General features: G+C 42.0%; 1 protein-coding gene across 1 annotated transcript; it reads left to right on the forward strand.

The window, feature by feature from the left end:
- Positions 1 to 8184: 8184 nt before the first annotated feature.
- GATAD1 (GATA zinc finger domain containing 1) lies at positions 8185 to 14239 on the forward strand. The gene is made up of 5 exons (XM_065627324.1): positions 8185 to 8443; positions 8553 to 8678; positions 9159 to 9218; positions 10866 to 11049; positions 11805 to 14239. Exons 1-5 carry the CDS (start codon positions 8255 to 8257, stop codon positions 11993 to 11995), a joined length of 750 nt encoding a protein of 249 aa, XP_065483396.1. The 5' UTR covers positions 8185 to 8254; the 3' UTR covers positions 11996 to 14239.
- Positions 14240 to 19679: the final 5440 nt, after the last annotated feature.

Below are 19679 nucleotides of genomic sequence, written 5' to 3' on the forward strand. Positions count from 1 at the left end.
TTGGGAGAAGAGACCAACACCCTCCATGCTACAACCTCCTTTCAGGTAGTTGTAGAGAGCGATAAGGTCTCCCCTCAGCCTCCTTTTCTCCAGGATAAACAGCCCCAGTTCCCGCAGCCGCTCCTCATCAGACTTGCTCCAGACCCCTCACCAGCTTCATTGTCCTTCTCTGAACTCTCTCCACTAATTGCTACAGCCATATTGTGCACTTGTTTTTCGTAAAGAGTAAAGCCTTGTCATTACAAATAGTGGTGCTAAAGAGAGTGGGGGGACTAATTTTTGAGGAAGATCTTGTTAATTAGTTACTTAAGTGACACTTAATATCCAGGCTCCATTGTTACCAGGAAATTCCAGCCTGCCTCTGTTACATGAACTATTCTGTTCATTGTTAACAGTAATTTAATTAGCTTCCTCCAACAAACACGCCAAGATGCTGGAGAGCTTCTAAAATCTAATGGACAAAGTTGGATTAGTCACTCACTGCAAGGCACTTCCCATCACCTGCTGCTGTGGTGTCACTGCACACGCTGCAGTCAGCAACTACCGAGTTCTACTAAGATGGTGAGTATCACAAGAGGGATTTTTGGTTTTATGGCACCTAGAACATACTAATAGATACACAAATTTAAAACATACTTTCTGAGGTGTTTAAAATCACAACAATATGCTTCAAAAGCAGACACCCCCACAGCCCACTTTCAGAGATCCATTTATCAAGGCCAATTTCACTATTGCCTTGTCTTCCTCCTCTTCCCCCTCCCAGCACACACAAGGCACAGAGGCTGGTGGCAATGGAAGCCAAACACAGCTATAATAGCTGGTTTCTTCACTAAAAATTCTTGACCGCCTCCTCAGAACTACACAATATACTGATTATTGTCCTTATTACTCTTCTGAAGATCAGCCAGATAAGGGAACTTGAAAGATGTAGAGAAGCCAGTGATGATGCAAAACCGGGTGTCACCTTTCCCATCTCCTCCTTTTAACTAAAGAGTAAAGCACAAGATGTGCATCCAAAGGAGATGGATCCCCTGTCATACAGCATAAAGCTGTGTTTGCTGTCTGTCTTTGTATGACAGCAAAGGAAGGAAAGAAGGCTTGATATCCTGCAGCGATATGCTTTCATTCTACTTCAAAAATAGGCAAGTTTAGAATTTATACTATTCTCCAAATACATAACCAGATAAAACAATTTAAGTAGTTCATGAAAAATTACTAAAAATAGAATAATGAGGTAAATAAAAATGTTTCCTAACTTAACTGCAAAGCCCTTTTTTCCTCAGCTCTTCATGGATACTTACGGTTTGATCTCACCAACAAAATGTTAAAATTGTTAGCAGGATGCTGTTATTTTAAATATATGCAGGTCTTGATCTTTAAAGAAGTCCCTTCTGCAGTGAAATACGAATTTGAGAAGGTGGATATTTGCATGAATATCCAGATAAATGGAATATAAGCAAGAAAATATTTAGTATATCCAGATAGATATTCAGTCCTGCAAATATATAATCTTCAGGATTCAGATTATAGTGCAATTTTCATCCAAGTATATGTGTCATATCCATCACAAGATACTGGCAAAAAATACAGGGGGTTTTGCCTTGGGGGTTTTACGTAAGAATTGTTCACTGCATAAGGATGATTTACCTTTACCCAAGTGGTTTTAAGGAGTATTTATCAGTTCATGAACCCAGATGATTTTCCTTGAGTGACAGTGAACGTAAGTATTCAAATTATTCATCAGTTCTGTTTTGGCCACTGCACCTTCTGCTCTAATTATCAGATCAATTTTATTTATGATAACCTATTCCAAAAAAAAAGGTCTTGCTCAGATGCTAGCATTTTTACTCTGCAAATGCCACAGTCAGTCTTGCTGTCCACATTTTTTAGCATGGAAGTCCATGTAATCAACATCATCATAATCTTTAGGGATGCAAACAAACAGCAACATCATTAATTAGCCTCTCTAATGCAATTGCAAAGACTACTAGAATTTATACATGTTACAGGAGAAATCTTCACATTCTGCAATTAAAAAAAAAATCTTATTTTGAAATTGATCATGTTTATTTTCTGTTCAGGCATCTGGAGTGTGAGGCCCTCCTTCTGACCATGATGTCTTTACGTATAATTCAGCAGCAAGCACCCACTTAAATTTCCAGTTCTGCTTCCTGGAGAGTATACAGACAGTGTTATTGAGCACAACAGTCCAAATTCTGCTTGGCTATAATTTAGCCATCCAACTCCATTCCCCGTTATTTGATAATCATTCTGTCCTGGAAGGCAGAAGAAATTGGTAGGGTCTTCGATGGTCTAAGTAAAAAACACATTTACGCTCTTTATACAAAGTGAACACAGTATACATGGCACAGAAAGCAACATTAGGATGTAGACCTTCATGCTGTATATAATGTTTATTTATTATACAAGGAGATATGTAAAAGCTCTAGATAAGGTAACTTCCCCTTGATACACAGCCAGTCTTGATGGATTTTTGCATTTTCTGTTCCCGGTCTTCTCCAAAATAGTTAGAGATTTAAACTAGGTAAGTGGGTGTCATAACACAAGGGATACACTTTGAATAGACTATCAAAATACTATACTAAAGACTCCAATATGACGTAACCTATTTGTAGCTACTGTTAAAAAAAAAAATTATGAAAAATGTTTTGTCTTTTATCTTACTCTGCTCTGTAGAATCTCATTGGAAATCTTTACACTGAAACATAACAGCAGTTTGTTATGTAAAGAAAATATATCTGCTTACAATTTCCTATTACATTGCTATTTTCATGTCTGTCAGCCCTTCTACGTTTTGCTTGAGTCCAGGGCTTCTGCTGTATCAACACAGCACAGCAGTCCAGTCTCATCTTTGAAGAAATTTCAATTAACTCAAATAAGGATGAGTGTAATTCTACCTTCCATTGTAATAACCAAGTAGAGAAAGGCTGAAGTTCACTGACAGAGCCAGACAAGGAATAAAACAGGAACTGTAAGCAAAGCTCCCCGGACTAAACCATGGAAAAATATCCTAGGCAAGTTTGAACTGGTTGCAGAATCCAGCAAATACATCAACGTGCCGCAGAGCTTCAAGGAAAATGAGGCATACTCGCAATTGTCTCGTGTACTTGCAAGTATACTTGACATTGAAGAGTGTCACAAAGAATGCCAAAGGCCACAGGTACTAAGATCAGAACCAGGAGATGAGAACCAGGAATGTTTCAGGTACTACAGTGAAGTTCCACTGGAGAAAATCAATGAAACAGGCTCAGTTTATTGCCTGCTACCGCAGGTCCTTTGACTAGTGTATGACGAGACAAAAAGACACAAAAATTATACCATGAGCCCTCCACCTTTCAGGAGTTTGGAGAGGCTCTAACTACACAGTTCCTCAGCAACAGGGACTCCCCATGCCATATACAGAACTATGGCCACGGAAGGACTTGAGCGCCGCTTTAAAAAAATCCATGGGAGGCTGCATCAGAAGCAGGGGGTGGGGAGCTGCCTACCCCAGAGGAAAAGTTAATAAAAAAATACTACTATGACAATCCCAAGTAACCTGTTAAATACAGCTGACTGAAAAGAACAAATTCTGACATGTTTTTGAAATCTAAGTGTAAAACAGTAATAAACTGGCAATGGTAAAAAAACTCTAGTTGGTTTGCACATCTTATACAACTGGCAGATCTCCTTTATATATTTTTACTAATTAAATAAAGACAAAGTCTATGTGATTAACAAGTTAGCTTACATGCACAGTGGGAATGTGCATGTGTGCCTTCAGGAATCAGAGCTCACTTCCATCTGTCACACTGGCTTATAGTGGAGACAATAAAACATACATAAAGAAAACAAACTTCCTTAGTCAGTCCACAGCAGTACCTATTTTCGTCACTAGTGCCACGAGACATAATCTCTAAGTCACAAGTGAGGTTGTGCCCCTTGGGCATCATACTGCATCGTAATTGTAAAGGATAAAAACCAAGCCTCAGGCGTTTTTAGTGGCATGTAGTTTAGCTGGGACCACTAATTCAAATTCTGTTCAAAGACTTAGGTTAAAACTGCTCCAAGCGGTAGATCCTTAAGAACTCTCTCAAATGAAGCAGAAACAGTAAGCTGCAAAGTAACCTGTTAAGCAGAAAGCCTGTCTCATAGAATCCCCATTTGCAAGAAGATACTATAGAAAAACACTGTCAACCATTACGCAAATAAGTCCTGAGAGCTTGAACTGACAGAACATAAGTGCAGAAATACTAACTTTTGTTAAAAGGTGTGTTTTTGCTGTTCTTGTATCACAGAAGTATTTTAGAGTACAATTGAAGTAGTCTGAGAGCCAGCTTGAACATGCTTTAAAAGAACAAATACTTGCGGTCTCTGCCATTGCTTGACATAGCCAGGTACCATGGGGCCAGAAACCAAAGACCTCACAAAATCTGCGGTTACTTCTTGGCTCTACCACACACTTAAATGAGTAATTAAGACCCAAAAGTTGCAAAGATAGATGCATGCTACTTATGCAAGTAATACCTTAGTACAGGACCATGTGGAAAGGCAAAGTGCAGCAGTCGCTCAGATTCATACCAAATTACATGCACTTACAACACAAATATTTCTGGAGCAGCACTCCAGGTGCATCCTCTGCAGCTGACTGTGGAACAGGGACACACAGAGCATTAGAATAAAGGATTCTTCAGATGTGAGCCACCAAACTATGGGAGAGCAGTAGGAAGCTAAGAGGAAGCAGTGCAGTTAAATCCACTGCAGAACAATTCAAGTCCCTAAGCAGGAGATGCAGTCTGTGTGAGTGAATCACTCCCAACAAACCCTCCCTAGAAGCTCCCCAGAAGAAACAATTCAGCACAGACGGACGGTGTGTCACTAACGTTCACACTCCCGCTGCCCAGGTGGAGCCATCCTTTTGTTTTCTCCACTTCTCTGTCCCGCCTGTTTACATCTGAGGTCTCTCAGAGCAGGGAAGTGTTCTGGTGACTCCAAAGAGCTTAGTCAAGAGCACTCCTTTCTTTTATTGAGGCAAAAATAAAGTGGAAATATGCATTAATTGGAAGAAAATAGATTTACTGACCAGCTTTAGCTGAGCTTACACTGTGCAAAATCTCTCAGCTAAATCAGGCTTTCCAGTTCCAATCAGGCCACAGTCTAGCAGTCGCCTTTCAACTTCCTTCAGCTTCAAAGAGAGTTTAGTTCAAAGAGAATCAGGAAACTATAGAGGATGCTCAAAATTTAGGATCATCATTGTCAAACTCAGGATCCTCTAGAGAGGAACCTCGAGAGGGGTACATCTAAGAAGTCCTGAGCCTCCATCCCCTGCTACCCATAGCTACCAGGTGCTCAGCAGCTCTCAAATCAGAATATTTCAGTTATTGACTACATAAACTGTTAAGTATCAAGCAACAAAAAGATCTAAGCCATGTTAGTTGAATTGGTTGTAACCAAAATAAAAGACATGCTGTTCTCAGGTTTTGACAAAATATCCTAACCACTGCTCTTTCCATTACCCATCAGGCTAGGCAGGGACTGATCAAACAGCACTCAGAGCAAGCCGGCCTCTCCATCACAGGAGCTCTAAGGGCCTTTCACAAGGCCGACAGAATTATCATACTAAGTGCACCCTAATATCAAGGTGTCATTTTACCAAGGTTCCATTGAAGCAACAGTCATTAACGAAGCCGCACTTTGACTTGTCAAGAAATACTGACTTAAAATTCTTTTCTGTCGACATTACGTAAATATGTTTGGCTAAAACCCATTGGATTATCTTAAATTATCACCTCAGATTAGGCTTCTTAAAGCTTGAGGTTTTGTGGGGTTTTGTTTGGTTGGTTTTGGTTTGGTTTGGTTTTGTTCTTTTCTTTATGCATGTTATTATTTAAAAGAAGAAAAATCACAGTAGGTAAGTTATCAGAACAATATACGGTAGTATATTTAATTCAGAATATACAGGTATAAGTAAAATACATACATTCTGCATTTGTGGCAGAAGAGGAAATGACTCTGCAGCCTCATTTTGGAAAGACCAAAGGGGAAGAAGCAGGATGGGGAAGATGGTTGAAAGGCTACAGCAAAACTGGAGTCAAAAAAACCAACTATTTCCAAATTTACTTGTTATCCATTAACACTATATCTTATGAAATTCACAGAGTACTAGGTACCTATCTGTGCGGAAATGGACATGACTCATTTCTACCCCATTTCTACACAGACTAGTGATGCTATGTCAATGTCACGGCACTGAGAGGGCCCCGGCAGTGGAGGACTTCTGAGGTGGGTGCTTGGGAAGGACAGTGGGAAGAGTTTAAAGGTCTCTGTGAGATCACTGATCTGCAAGATAATCACATACAACTACAGAGGGATGGATTAAAGAAGCAGAGAAAAAAAATAACAGCCCAAGAACTATGAACAGCTTGAAAGGAGACAAAGGTAAAACAGAATTTAAATCAAAACAAGGAAATGTTTGGCACCTGAGACAAGAAAGTCAAAGCTGGTGTGAAAGAGAGGAGTGCATGAGGTTAAGCGTAGCTGCCCATGAGTCCAAACCGAAACAGGCAAAGCTGCAGGGGCAGTAACAACTGGGAAGTGCACCCTCCAGCCAGGGCACGCTGCATGCTGGTGAGCATCTGTGAGCAGATCCCTGCAAACTCTGTCTACTCATTTTGCAATTATTACCATAATACCATTGAATGACATAGCCTCCTTTTACACAATTTGATTTTAGCAGGATCGTTTTCCTCAATGTAAAAAATATCAAGGAAGAAGATGATTTGTTCTTTGTGTCCACTGAGAACAAAAGTAAATCGACTTAATTTGCACCAAAGGTTTAAATGAAACAAAAGGATGAAGGCTAAATATGGAAACGAATAGGCTGCAGATCCTTATGTGTGAATAGGCATTTATTTCTTAACATCAGACTACAGGAACATCTATAAGGGATGATTTAGGGCTATGTAAGTTGCATCAGGGTGAGGAACCACTGTCTGATCTATGGTTCCTGCATTCAGCTGGCAAAGCTTCACCAAGATGTGTTAATTCCCCAGCCATTGAAATTATTTGATATGTGACTGAGGGTCTATGCAAGAGGGACTGTTGGCTTAATGAAGACCAAAGCTGGCCTATACTGAGGGTAAGATTCAACGTCACCATTCTCCTGAATCAGAACGACTTAAGTTCATCTCTTGTCCCAATTTTCCCATGAGTAGGAAGGATGACAGCTGTACATCTTCATGCGATGGAGCCAAGTGTCCCCCCGCAAACGGGAATGGGGCAGGTACCGGCGGCAGCTTCTGTGCTTGGCTGCGGGTACTGGGTCTCCTCCTGGGCTGCCTCTGGGTCTCACCAGTATGGAGGGACACTGCTCTCTCCATCATTGTTTTCACAGAATCACAGAATAGTTGGGGTTGGAAGGGACCTCAAGACCACCTAGTCCACCCCACCTGCTAAAGCAGGTTCATCACCCAGAGCAGATCACACAAGAATGTGTCCAGGCGGGTTCTGAATGTCTCCAAAGGAGACTCCACAGCCTCTCTGGGCAGCCTGTGCCAGTGCTCTGGCACCCTCACCGTGAAGAACTTTCTCCTCATGTTTAGATGGAACCTCCTGTGCTTCAGTCTGTGCCCATTGCCCCTCATCCTATCGCTGGGCACCACTGAAAGGAGTCTGGTCCCATCCTCTTGACACTCACCCTCGAGATATTTGTAAGCATTGGTAAATCCCCTCTCAGCCTTCTCTTCTCCAGGCCGAACAGACCCAGCTCTCAGTCTCTCCTCATAAGAAAGATGCTCCAGCCCCCCTTGAGGCAATAAATATGCCCTGCTGGGACAGGGACCCCGTCTCTTTGGAGACCGAGAACCAACACGTGCTGCCTGCCATTTCTGACAGAAACAGCCCTGACCCCGCCAGCACACGGACCCCCAGAGCGCGGCTCTGCCCCCAGACGCCCCCGGCAAGCCGAGGCCCCCCACCGCGCCGCCCTGCCTGGGCCAGGCCGCAGCCGCCCGCCTCTGCCGGGCCGCAGCGCGGCGGGAGCGCTGCCCCGCGGGGCTGAGCACGGCGGCCCCTCCGGCAGCGGGCGGCCCGCAGCCAGCAGAGGGCAGGGCCGGCCGCCCCGCCCCGCCCGCCGCCGCCACATCCGCCGCCACATCCGCCGCCGGCGGGAAGGGGCCGGCGCCGCGGCCGGTGTTGCAGCCCCGCTCCCCGCGTCTCGCAGCCGGGGGCCGCGGGCCCCGCCGCCGGCCGCAGGATGCCGCTGGGGCTGAAACCCACCTGCAGCGTGTGCCGCAGCACGTCCTCCTCCATGTGGAAGAAGGGCGGGCAGGGCGAGATCCTGTGTAACAACTGCACGGCCCGCTCCGCGCCGCCCGGGCCCGCCGCCTTCGCCACCACCTCGGCCGCCGCCCAGCACAGCAACGGCGGCGGCGGCGGGAAGCAGGTGAGCGCGCCGGGGCCCAGCGCCCGGCCACACCGCCTGGGACGGGCCGCCCCCCCGCCCGGCCGGGCAGCGCCCTTGCCGTGCACTTACCCGGTAATTCCCCCCGCAGAGTAAGCAGGAGATCCACCGGCGCTCTGCGCGGCTGAGGAACACCAAGTACAAGTCAGCGCCCGCCGCGGAGAAGAAGGTTTCCACGAAGGGCAAGGGGCGGAGGCACATCTTCAAGCTGAAAAACGTAAGGCGGTGTGCGGGCCTCGCGGGGGGGACGGGGAGCGCCGGGCCGGAGCGCTCGCTCGGACCCCGGGAAGGGCCGGGCCCCGCCGGCGCTTCCTCGCCGCTGCCGTGGGGCCCAGCGCGGGGTCCTGCAGCTCCCGCCGCAAAACCAGCCCGAGCCTGGCCGGGGGGTGCTGGGCCCGTGCCGGGCGGGCTCCGTGCCCGAGGGAAGGAGCTTCGTGTAAATAGAAACGGGCCACGTGGATTTAGTTCCTGCTTCTCCACTGAAGATCCTGGGAATGAAAATGTTAGCGTTGTCGTTTTCAGTTCTAAAGTGCAGGTGTTGTAAATATTTGCACCCGGGTTCTTGTGTTTACTGATTTTTCTAAGAAGATAGTGCATCAGCTCGTTGTCTAAAACAAACAAAAAAACCCGATGGAATTATTACGTGGTGGGTTTGGTTTAGCACTCTTGATTTTCCATTTCTGTGTTCTTTCCTTAGCCCATCAAGGCTCCTGAGTCTGTATCCACTATAATTACAGCAGAATCCATCTTTTACAAGGTATGGTTTACGCAAGTTTTTTTGTGAAAAGGGTCTTGCTGTTTCTGTTTCCGTTTCCAGCCTCAAAACTTACCGCAGGTAGTGCAAGCGCTAGGGATGTGTTCACAGAAACTGTTCTTCCTTGCCTAGCCACTCTGTAGGATTTTGCTCTGCCGTATTGTCATTGCTGTTAAGTCTTGCAAGGTAGTTTACCACAGTAGTTTACATAGTTGTGCCATTTTTTCATCCAAGAAAAAGATGCATCTGGTTTCCCTAGTAATTACTGCAATCAGACTTTTCAAACTTTTAACTTTCACTGTGCAGAGGTCAAGCAAAAGCAACTATAGCTGACTGTCGGAATTTGTGTGATGTTTCCTACCTTAGGCGCAGAGAATATTGCCTGTAGAGGGGATGGGTCGTGCTGCCCTAAAGTCTAAACTGCCTCTGGTTTCAGAGCTGGGTGCAAGCAGTCTGGAACACCCTGGAATGAGATATGTGGACTATTGCAATGCAAGCAGAAGCTAGCCCTTCTTGCAGCCGTGCTTGAAAGCGTTCTTACCAGCATGCCAAGGCGTTAGTATTTTGAAGTTCTGAAATTTGCTTTTGTTTCCCAGTAGTACAAGCAAGCCATTGGAGATGTCTTTTCCCCCAAAGAAAAGGTCAGGACAGCCACTGGGAGACAGCATAGCCGGAGAAGTGGTAGACTGAGCTTCCGTATGCTGTCTAGAGACTTGATGCTTTGCGTCTCGTGTCCCAAGTGGATCTCTCGTGTTGACTAGTTTGGAAGAGCATTGATGCCTTTTCTCATGTGTGTTTGGATTTTTCAGAAATTCATAAGAATTATGTCAAAACTTTTATTTAACCTGGTCTCTTTATGCAAAATGTTTTTCTTTTGATACTTTGCTGTGTTGTTGAGAAGGGGATTGTTTGGGGTTTTTGAGGTCTTTTAAATCTGTTTTATAAACAGAACCCTCCTGGGTGATGCTTGGCAAACTCCAATATTGATAGCACAGGTGCTGCATTGTGCTGTGCGACGCTGTTACGACATGACATGAGTTGCCTTTGCTGGGCAGCCTCACATTGCAGAGAGACATGGGAGGTGGCAAGACGTGAATCTGTCTTTTGGGACTCCTCTGCATTCAAATGAGCAAAATTCTTCATGCACAGAAAGCTGCTTTCCTTGCATACACAGGGAAACTACTACAGTTACCTTTTCTAGAAGGTGGTGTTGCACTCTCCTGCTTCTGACAGAATGAAACCGTCACCGCTCTGCAGGCAGGAGGTGTAGCGCTCCTGGGAGCGGGGGATGTAGGGCAGCTGAGAGCACTGTTTTTTGAAGATGGATAAGGCCACGTTGCTTCTGAGAGATTAGGCAGACAGAAACCATGCGGAATTGCCTGTCTGGTCTCATAAGCAATTTTGGGACTGAACTCAGACTCCTAGACACTGGGTGATTGCGCACAAGCAGCGCTGATGACTGTGTAGGTGAGACAGCACTCTATCTTATGCCGCCGTCCTTTTGCATGTGGCTGAATTAAGGCTGTCTTTCGAGACTGGGGTAATTTGAGATAATTTAAACTACTGATACTTAAGAAATGAATCAGAATCACAGAGTAAAGCTTCTAAAACCAGATTGTTTGATTTAATTATCATTTGTATGTCTTTTAGGGCGTATACTATCAAATTGGAGATGTTGTTTCAGTGATTGATGAGCAGGATGGAAAAACATACTACGCTCAGATCCGTGGGTTTATTCAGGACCAATACTGTGAAAAGAGCGCTGCGCTAACCTGGCTCATTCCTACGCAAGCCAGCCCCAAGGATTGTTTTGACCCGGCATCCTACATCATAGGTAAACTCTAAGCCTTCATTTTATACAACTACTTATATGTGCTTTGACTGATGCGGACTTGTATTTTTCAAATGGACTTTTTATTTTGCCAAGATCATTTATGCAATTTCCGCATTTTAGACCCTAATCTTGTATGCATCTCATTTACTTGAATAACCTTTGTCATTTCTCTTACATATGTAATATGGATTAGCACTGCTGTGGTGTGATTTGAATATTTGTGCTCACGGGCACGATTATAGTCTTGCAACTTTAAGGATCAAATTATTACTCCATAGATAGAATCAAAGTTATTACAGTATAAACCTTATGTACCAGCCCAAGCTATTTCTTTTTAAAGTGACCCAAATTAGCTGATCTTTATCTTGGGTGCTTAAAATACATAGCGTGCAAGCACTGGCATAGAGAGTGTTCTGCTACTGATTATAAAATTATTAGTAACTCAGAAAAGTCCTTTTGACAGGCAGGCCACAAATAGCATCTATTTAAAATATATTAACTGAAGTACTTCACTCAAATAATAAACACATGCTTCAAATAGGAAAAAAAAAAATCAGCCCAGCAAAAATAAAGGTAGAGGTTTCTTGTCTAGTGTTTGAGGCTGCTTAGCCAAGAGGGTCATTGATTGAAAAGGCACATTCTCTTAAGGGATATTGGCTGTTGTTGCATATTTTTAAGTTCTGCATACTTCAATTTTATGCCTGTAGATTTTGTCTTTTAAGAGTGTTTGGTTTTGGTTTTGGTTTTTTCCCTAGGACCAGAAGAAGACCTCCCAAGGAAAATGGAGTATTTAGAATTTGTTTGTCATGCACCTTCAGAATATTTCAAATCTCGATCATCTCCCTTCCCTACAGTTCCTACAAGACCAGAGAAGGGCTATATATGGACTCATGTGGGACCAACTCCTGCAATCTCCATTAAAGAAACTGTTACCAATAATTTATAATTTTTTAAAGGAGTATTTTGGATGAGTTATTTTGGGTATATGCTCAGGTCTGTGAAGCCCATACAAGAAGTTTAAAAAAATTATAAAATGTTGATTTTACTTTATGGATTATGGTATTTATTTATTTTAAATTATATCAGATCTTTAAAGTGGAAGTTTTCTTTCCATTTGCTGCGTCATTTCCGTGTTCTCCTCTTCAGACATTATTGCCCATTTTGGGACAAATGCACAAGTTTCATGCCATCTTCAACTTTGGTGAGCAAATAATTGACTTCTGAAAGTCACCTTTAGCATTTTTATTTTCTTATTTTCCAGAAAAGGAGTTAACTGTAACTGCAGTTTTTGTTTACTTCTTAAGTAATTTAAGACTAGCTTCAAATGAACACTGAACTTGGTTAGTGATGCAGTTAACAGTTTTCTGTTACACTGGAGAAGAGTGATCTACTTAAGTTTCTTATCTTCAGACTAAAACCTGTCATCTGCAAGGCTGTACCTGTTTAAAACAGTCACCTTTTAAAGGACTTTTATTCAGCTGAATCTAAAATGTGGGCCTATGTATGTAGCTTCCTGCTGAACTTTGCTCATGTAAGGGGATAAGTTTATTGGAAAGCTGAATGCAGATTTAAAAATTAATGTTATTTGGCTTTGCCATCCTGGCATCCTCATGACAGAAATGTATCTTCATTTCCTGAGCAAGCCAACACTGATGCGTAATTCGAGTTTCACATCGTTACTATTTGTGCATGTGTTACCTTGGTCTCAAAACTGATTTCAAAGTGTTTTTCTCAGTCTTTGCAATTAATGATGGTAAGAAAAAACCTCAGCCAATTCAAATGAAAAAAACATTTGCTAGGGGATGTAAAGACTGATTTTATATATTGACAGTCTCAGTATACAAATTAAAATATTTAAATAGAATGGGAAAAATGCTACATACTAAAATACCAATGTTGAAGTTCCCTGCACTAAACCTTTTACAAGCCTGTCGGCTCCGAACACTGTGAGATGTGCCTGTATGGGCTGAATTTCCTGGGATTACTGGTTCCTGCTGCCTATGAAGAAGAAGAGCTGTAAGTGGCCTTAAATGTACACTTACAGATCTTTTCAGCTTTTTTTTGGACACGTGACCATAGCACCCAAAATCCCCAAATCAACTTTAGTATGTTGTGTGAAAGTCTATAAAAGTTGCACTAGATTTTCTCGTTAAGTGTTAACTTAATGAAAAGCTTTGAAATATATTTTGAAAGTTGCAGGTATTGACAACTTTTAATACAGTGGGACCCGCGACATCATAAACCAGATATATTTCAGTCTGCAGCCTCAGTTCTGCCCCCTTCAAATACAAGGAAGAACAGTCAAGCTTAAGGGAGAAGGTGCTAAACGTAAGGGATATTGGCAGTAGTTCAGAATGGTCAGAAGTTAGCGGTATACTGTTAATTCAGTGTTAAGTAACTTAAGTAACTGGGCTGAGTTTTGAGCTCAGCTGCTTTCCTTGTCAAATCCTTGTAGGAAGAGGGAAGAAAACAATGCTTACATTCAGTTTCCCTTTTTGAGTTTCTACAATTTACACCAAATGAAAAAGTTTTTGCTTGCCATTTGCCTTACTTGTTAATAAATTGTAATATAAAAGGGACAATGGATGGTTTACGGTTTGAAGTTTGTTTCACAGACTGACCTGCTGATAACGTGTCTCTGTATCTGCCTACGTCAAACAGCAGGTCATACTGAGAGAGGGCACTGCTGGCAGGCTTGCGTTAGACACGTAGTTTGAAAGCTTAAGCAAAATAAAAAGAGTTTGGAGCAAGATAATATCTTGCTCTTGTGAAAGAAAAGTATGCCGTATAAATGTTCTACTTACAGTAGCAAAGAACAGAGCTCCAGGTAGGGGATATGGAACCTGAAACTTCTGTAAGAAAAAGCAAAGAACTGTGAGCGTTGCCACTGAAGTGAAAGCCAGAATCAAGTAAAAATGTCATCCCTCACTGCTTTTGAATCACCAGCAGCACTAAATTTAAGGAAGTTAAATGAGATTAGATTGACAAAAGCCCTGCAAAAATAACTGCAGGATAAAAACAAAACTATCAAGTGACATAGTAGGTAATCTAAAACAAATGTGCTTCAGTTCTGTTACTTACCTAACTGTGATAGATCATTATTTGGTTTGGGAAGATCCAAGACTCATCGGCTTTTCTTAGGAGACAACCCACAGGAACTTTAAATACCTTTTTAGCGGTCTGGTCTTGCCATTCATTAAGCAATGAAATAGGAGAAAAATCACATACAAAAATCTACCTGTCAGCTGACTAAATATAAAACTTGTCTTCTAAAATGTTTTGCCAGACTTCTTGATGCAGAAAAGGAGCTCTGCATTTAAACATTTTTGTTTTGTTGGCTGCAGTGTGATACGAAGATACTGATACCACCCCTGACAGACAGAGTGATTACAGGTGCTGTGCAGTACAGGGCAACTCATGTCAGCATATCTAATAAGTACACGTAAAATAAACCACTTACGTATGAATCTGTAAGGATACAGACAGTTGCCCTCCTAATCATCAGAAAGCTGGAGATGGTTGACACAGTGATGCTCGTCAGGGTTTCCTGAGGATGCCAAGCCCAGTGAGACTCTTCAGCTGCAGTTGGCCGACACATTTTGAACCCCCCAAAATTGCATGTTGTTAGGGATGGTGATTAACAAACTAACATCAGTGACATGCATAAAGATAAATCCTGAAATTACTGCAGATGACTTCAGCTTTTGCTCCTTTCTCTCATCTACTAATAAGCTGGATAATGCCATAAAAATATTGGTTTCTAATTATGTTTCTATTAATTTCTTAAGCTGACTTCCAGCTGCTGCTGCCTTCCTATTGATACTCATCACCATTTCCAAGACACTCTAAGAAAGGAACAGATAAATGGTAATATGTTCCTGAGAAAACCCCATTTTTGAATACAGTACATTCCACTTACATGTGTTGACTTATCTCACCCTTAGTATAGCAAACCTGTGTGCAGAAGAATGAAGCTGGGATGGAGATTTGTGGGAGAACAGGATCAGTCCTGGTAGTTTAACAGTTTCCAGCGCAAGGTGCTTGATTTTTTTTTTTTTTAAACTGTGAGCATTGCTAGTTTTGGAGATGCAAACAGAACTAGTAGAAAATAGGTTAATGAAGGGCAAAAGGAAGAGACACAAAATGGACAGAACACAGGATCCCACGGAGACAGACTTGGATGCCCTGCAAATGAAGGAGCGGAGTTCACCTGTTATCCTCTCTCATTCAGAATCCTCCGTGCCAAAATGTAGGTAGATTTCATTCCTGCATCACTGGACTGTGAGTGGATACACTACTGCTGAATTTATGGCATTGGGTTAAGCTTCAAAGCTCTGTGACCAGCCAACAGATGTTTTCATTAAGCAATTTTAGTTCTAAAGGTGGAACATGTAGCTAAGAGTTAAAATACACAGAGTATATATAACATACTGAGTTATGCATAGAACATGCAGAGTGTGCCCTGACGCATATACATCACAGTTCCATCTGCCCACAGGAAGAAAAATACTCATTTTTTTATTGTAGGAAATCAATACTAGCCAAGAACATTTGCCTTGCCAAACAGGAAAAAGTTTTCACGACAGAAATAATACAGACATTGTTTTTTAAAACTATTTTTTGACTGAGGAGAATTTTCACTTCTGTATCTATGTAGGAGAAATAAAAGAGCTTGAAAATTAAAAATCATGGACTCCAGCGATATAGTTACTTCTATTATGGTATAAGAGGCACTCATTTAAGTGATTTGGCTAGCAATTTTACACACAATGATAATAGCAGTACTCATCTGAGTAAAAAAAAAAAAGGGGGGGAAAGTAAACAAAATATTTTTAGTCACTGATGGCTCAAATAAATATAGCAAATAACAAGTAACAGCTTTAATTGCTGAAAGCAAAACATTCAGATGTCATATGTGTAAAGACTGTCTACTAAATATTCAATTATTTATTCAAGAATGGAGTCTTAGTTACACAAAGCCATACTGGTTAAAATGGAGAAATGAGTCATTTTATATATATACTTGTAAGTCATATAAATATAGAAACACTATTTTTCCTCAGGTATTTGTCATGTATTTGTAGGTACATCCAATACTCACTTTGGGTATATATTAAATGATTTTTAACCTCTAACTCATTGTAGTGAGTATCATTGAAGATTTTGAGAGATTTGTATTAGAAGTCTGGATCAAGGGGAAAAAGACAAGGCCCTGTTTTCCTAGAACTGAATTTATTTAAGGTTCCAGATTTTAATTCACAGTTAGGAGCTTTTTGATAAGCAGCATATTGGCATACCTGTGGGTTTTACATTCTAAAAAAGGGGTTTTTTCCTTGGATGCTTTTTCTGTGTCTCTGCATCTCCTTCCAACACGTGAACATGATGAGCAGAGCCACCTGGACCAGTATGGACCCCCTTGGATGAGCAGGATCTGAGGTCACTAAGCAGTAGAAGCCAGACTTGGGACCCAGTTAATAGATCCTGCCTTAGAAAGAGCAACTTCTCTTTTCCTTCCCCTCCTCTCCTTGCCCAAGAGCCCCAAGCTGTTGGGTTTTCTTTGTTGTACACTCAGCACCTCACCAAGTGTAGCAATGAGAGCTAACTGAACATGTGGCTCTTTATGGGATGCTGGGGATACAGATTTTGTTGTGTGGAACGTGAAAAATATAGCAGATGCATCTGCACATGCAAATCACCTCCAAGCAGCAGTGGGGCTGTTAACAAAAGGAGAATTAGCCTCTGGACAGTTGCTGAAATCCACAGGCATGTTGTTGGCAACTCTGGGAATTGACTCAAAGTTACAGAAGAATTCATGCAGTCTGTCTGTGTGAGCACAGATGATGTAACATGGGATGCTACATGTACACAGGCACAATCAGACCTTAATGAACATCTTTCACGTGTTATACAAGACCTCACTCTATATTCGTGGCCACCAGGAATATGGGGTCACAACTTGCCATGTGACATAAAATCCAGATGGGTTTTTAGTGATACATGGACTGTGTTCTGGGAAGGATGTACGAAGGGGATTTGCCAGTAAAACAGCTGGGAAACGGGACATGGACAAATGCACAATTTTTACAGGCGGGGCTGGGGGGTAGTGTATATGGGGTTGGGTAATACATGGATAAATCTATACACCAAAGGGATCACCATTCATAATAAAAACCCCTCAGAATCAGGCTTGAGTAACCTGGGTGGGAAATTTGTGGGAGGAGTAGCCCTTACAACCACCTGAACAACATGTGCTGGAAAATGGGTTGCATTTGGGCAGTAGCTTTATTGGGAGGGCAATGTTACCCTCGTCTGGGGAAAAGTGACTATTAAGCAAACACAACTGATAAATGAGTGTGTGGCTCCTTGGGCTCCTTCTAAAATCGGGCTCTGGCTGCTGTGCCACGCCACATAAGAATCATTCATCCTGGCAAAGTCTAGATGCAGACAAAATCCAGGAGCTGGCACCTAGAGTTTGGACTTAGCTGTAGGTATCCAGTCCCAGCTTGCTTTGAGGTAATGCTGCCTTCCATGCCAGGTAATGCAGTCTTCAACTTTGCAATTAATATTATACAAGAAGCAAAAATCACACTTATTGTGGCTGGTCATATATCGTATATTATGATTAATAAAGGCCTTAATGGCCTTACAGAACTGAGAAAAAAAATAATAGATGTAGTACTGTAGTTTTGAGTGCTCTTTACAGTTATTGAATTAGAAAGATCAGACAAATAAATTATAGTTCTAATCTGTTTTCACACAGATAGAATTCGTACATTTCTTAGCTAACAGAGTATGTCTCCAAAATTATGAAAGATAAACATGATGTTTCAGGCAGAAATATTTTTATAATAGTTAATAGTTATTTTTGCATGCTTCCTGCCACAGAATCTTGCAACCATTGACAACAGAATCTTGTATTTTGTGAGTCTCTCTTTCACCCACGAAGTCACTCTTACCCTCAGGAAGCTTACATGAATTTATTTTTTTATCCCTTCTAGTTGGTGATTCTAACACTGGCTCTTGGGGAGCATCTGCTTGCTGACTGGCTTCTTTATTCTTGCATTTGGCTTACAGCTTCAGTGAGGTTATTTTTCTTTGGTTACTTCTTTTTGATAAGTTCAGTCTCTTCAGTGACAATAACAATTTCTTCATGGACAACATCTCCAGGTGGTTCATGCATCTTGATGTAGCGCCGAAGTACTTCAATGTCTGTTTAATGAAACAGAAGTATAATTGGAATCTAGCTGTGGATATAAAGGTTGTGTTTACCTGAAAACATCAAAATTATACTATGCTGGACATTTCTCCTCTAGCTGACTCAGAACAGTAAACCCAGGCATCTGCTTCCTTACATATGGCAATTTGGGCTCCTTCGAAATCTTCTGAACTCTTTCATTTAGGGAGAACAGAGCAGGAGTGTTCCTCTTTTCTCAGGAAGCAGTTTAGATTTCCTTTAGGGGTAAAGCTACTTTCAGAAGTTCCTACTGCCCACCTACGCAATCTGCGATCATGGTCCTTGTGTCCACTTCTTTCCAGGAGATCGTTGCCTCTCTGCCTTTGTCAATGTAAATGTGCCTTGCTGTAAACCGCCTCTGTTAACAGATCCAGGTTCAAAACACACACACAATTTTTTTTCTTAACACAAATCTTTCTCTAGGGGACATCAGTAGAAACATTTATTTTCATCTTCAGAAAATCAAACTCTGATAATCCTTTTCAATGTATGCAGTATCCTACACAATCAATGATCCCTTTCTTGCTGATAAGGTCATACTTGGTTAAAAGCACACCATAAGGCTGCTTGTGGCAACGAATCTGAAATATGTAAGCAGAATTTGGGAATCTCTTCTCTTCCAAGCCTATTATAGATTTTGGTAGGCCACTAAGAATTAAAGCAAAGATACCCTGTCCTGTTCATCAGCCTGCCTTTCTCAAGAGTATCTATTTCCCAAATTACAGGAATCCACATATGCGATTTTCCAGTTACCTCTCCTCAAGGAGTCAGGACATGGAAGAGTGAAAATGTCATTTTGCTTGTTTACAGAAGAACCTCTTTTTTTTGCATCCTGCATACGAAGGTAGAGTCCCAGGAGGTCTTCCCTCTGTGGTTTCTTGGTGCAGTGCTCTGTCTGCCTGGATCTTGCTGACTGATACCCGTCCATCAGACTGATTGACGTGCTGCGACGGGCTGTTTTTTCCACATATTTTTTGCCTTACAAAATGTTACAAAAAATTAGTGACTATTAACTTCAAAATGAGAATTGACTAAAGACAGCATAATGAATAGCCAAGGGAAAGCTTTGTCACTATTTCTCAAGAAACAAGGCTTTGGTGATCTCTGTGCACCCATCGGTTCAGTGCTGGATGTGTAAGCCAGCTGTAAAGTCTGACTGCACAAAGTAGTCATGGCATAAGTGTTTAAAAATTAAATACATATTCGTCAGAACACCAGCAAGGATTATAAATAAATATCAGGTAGCAAAGCTTATTGAAAAACTTACCTGTGTTCATCTTTTGCATACAACCAGAAGTGGGATGGTCGTGCGCTGTGTGAGAAAGCAAGGCTTTTAGGTCAGGAGGATCAACAGGTTTTCATGGTGCTGGTCCTAATAACTTCTATTTCACTCTTC

The sequence above is a fragment of the Caloenas nicobarica genome, chromosome 2 (genome assembly GCF_036013445.1).
Source record: "Caloenas nicobarica isolate bCalNic1 chromosome 2, bCalNic1.hap1, whole genome shotgun sequence".
In the NCBI taxonomy this organism is placed as follows: domain Eukaryota; kingdom Metazoa; phylum Chordata; class Aves; order Columbiformes; family Columbidae; genus Caloenas; species Caloenas nicobarica.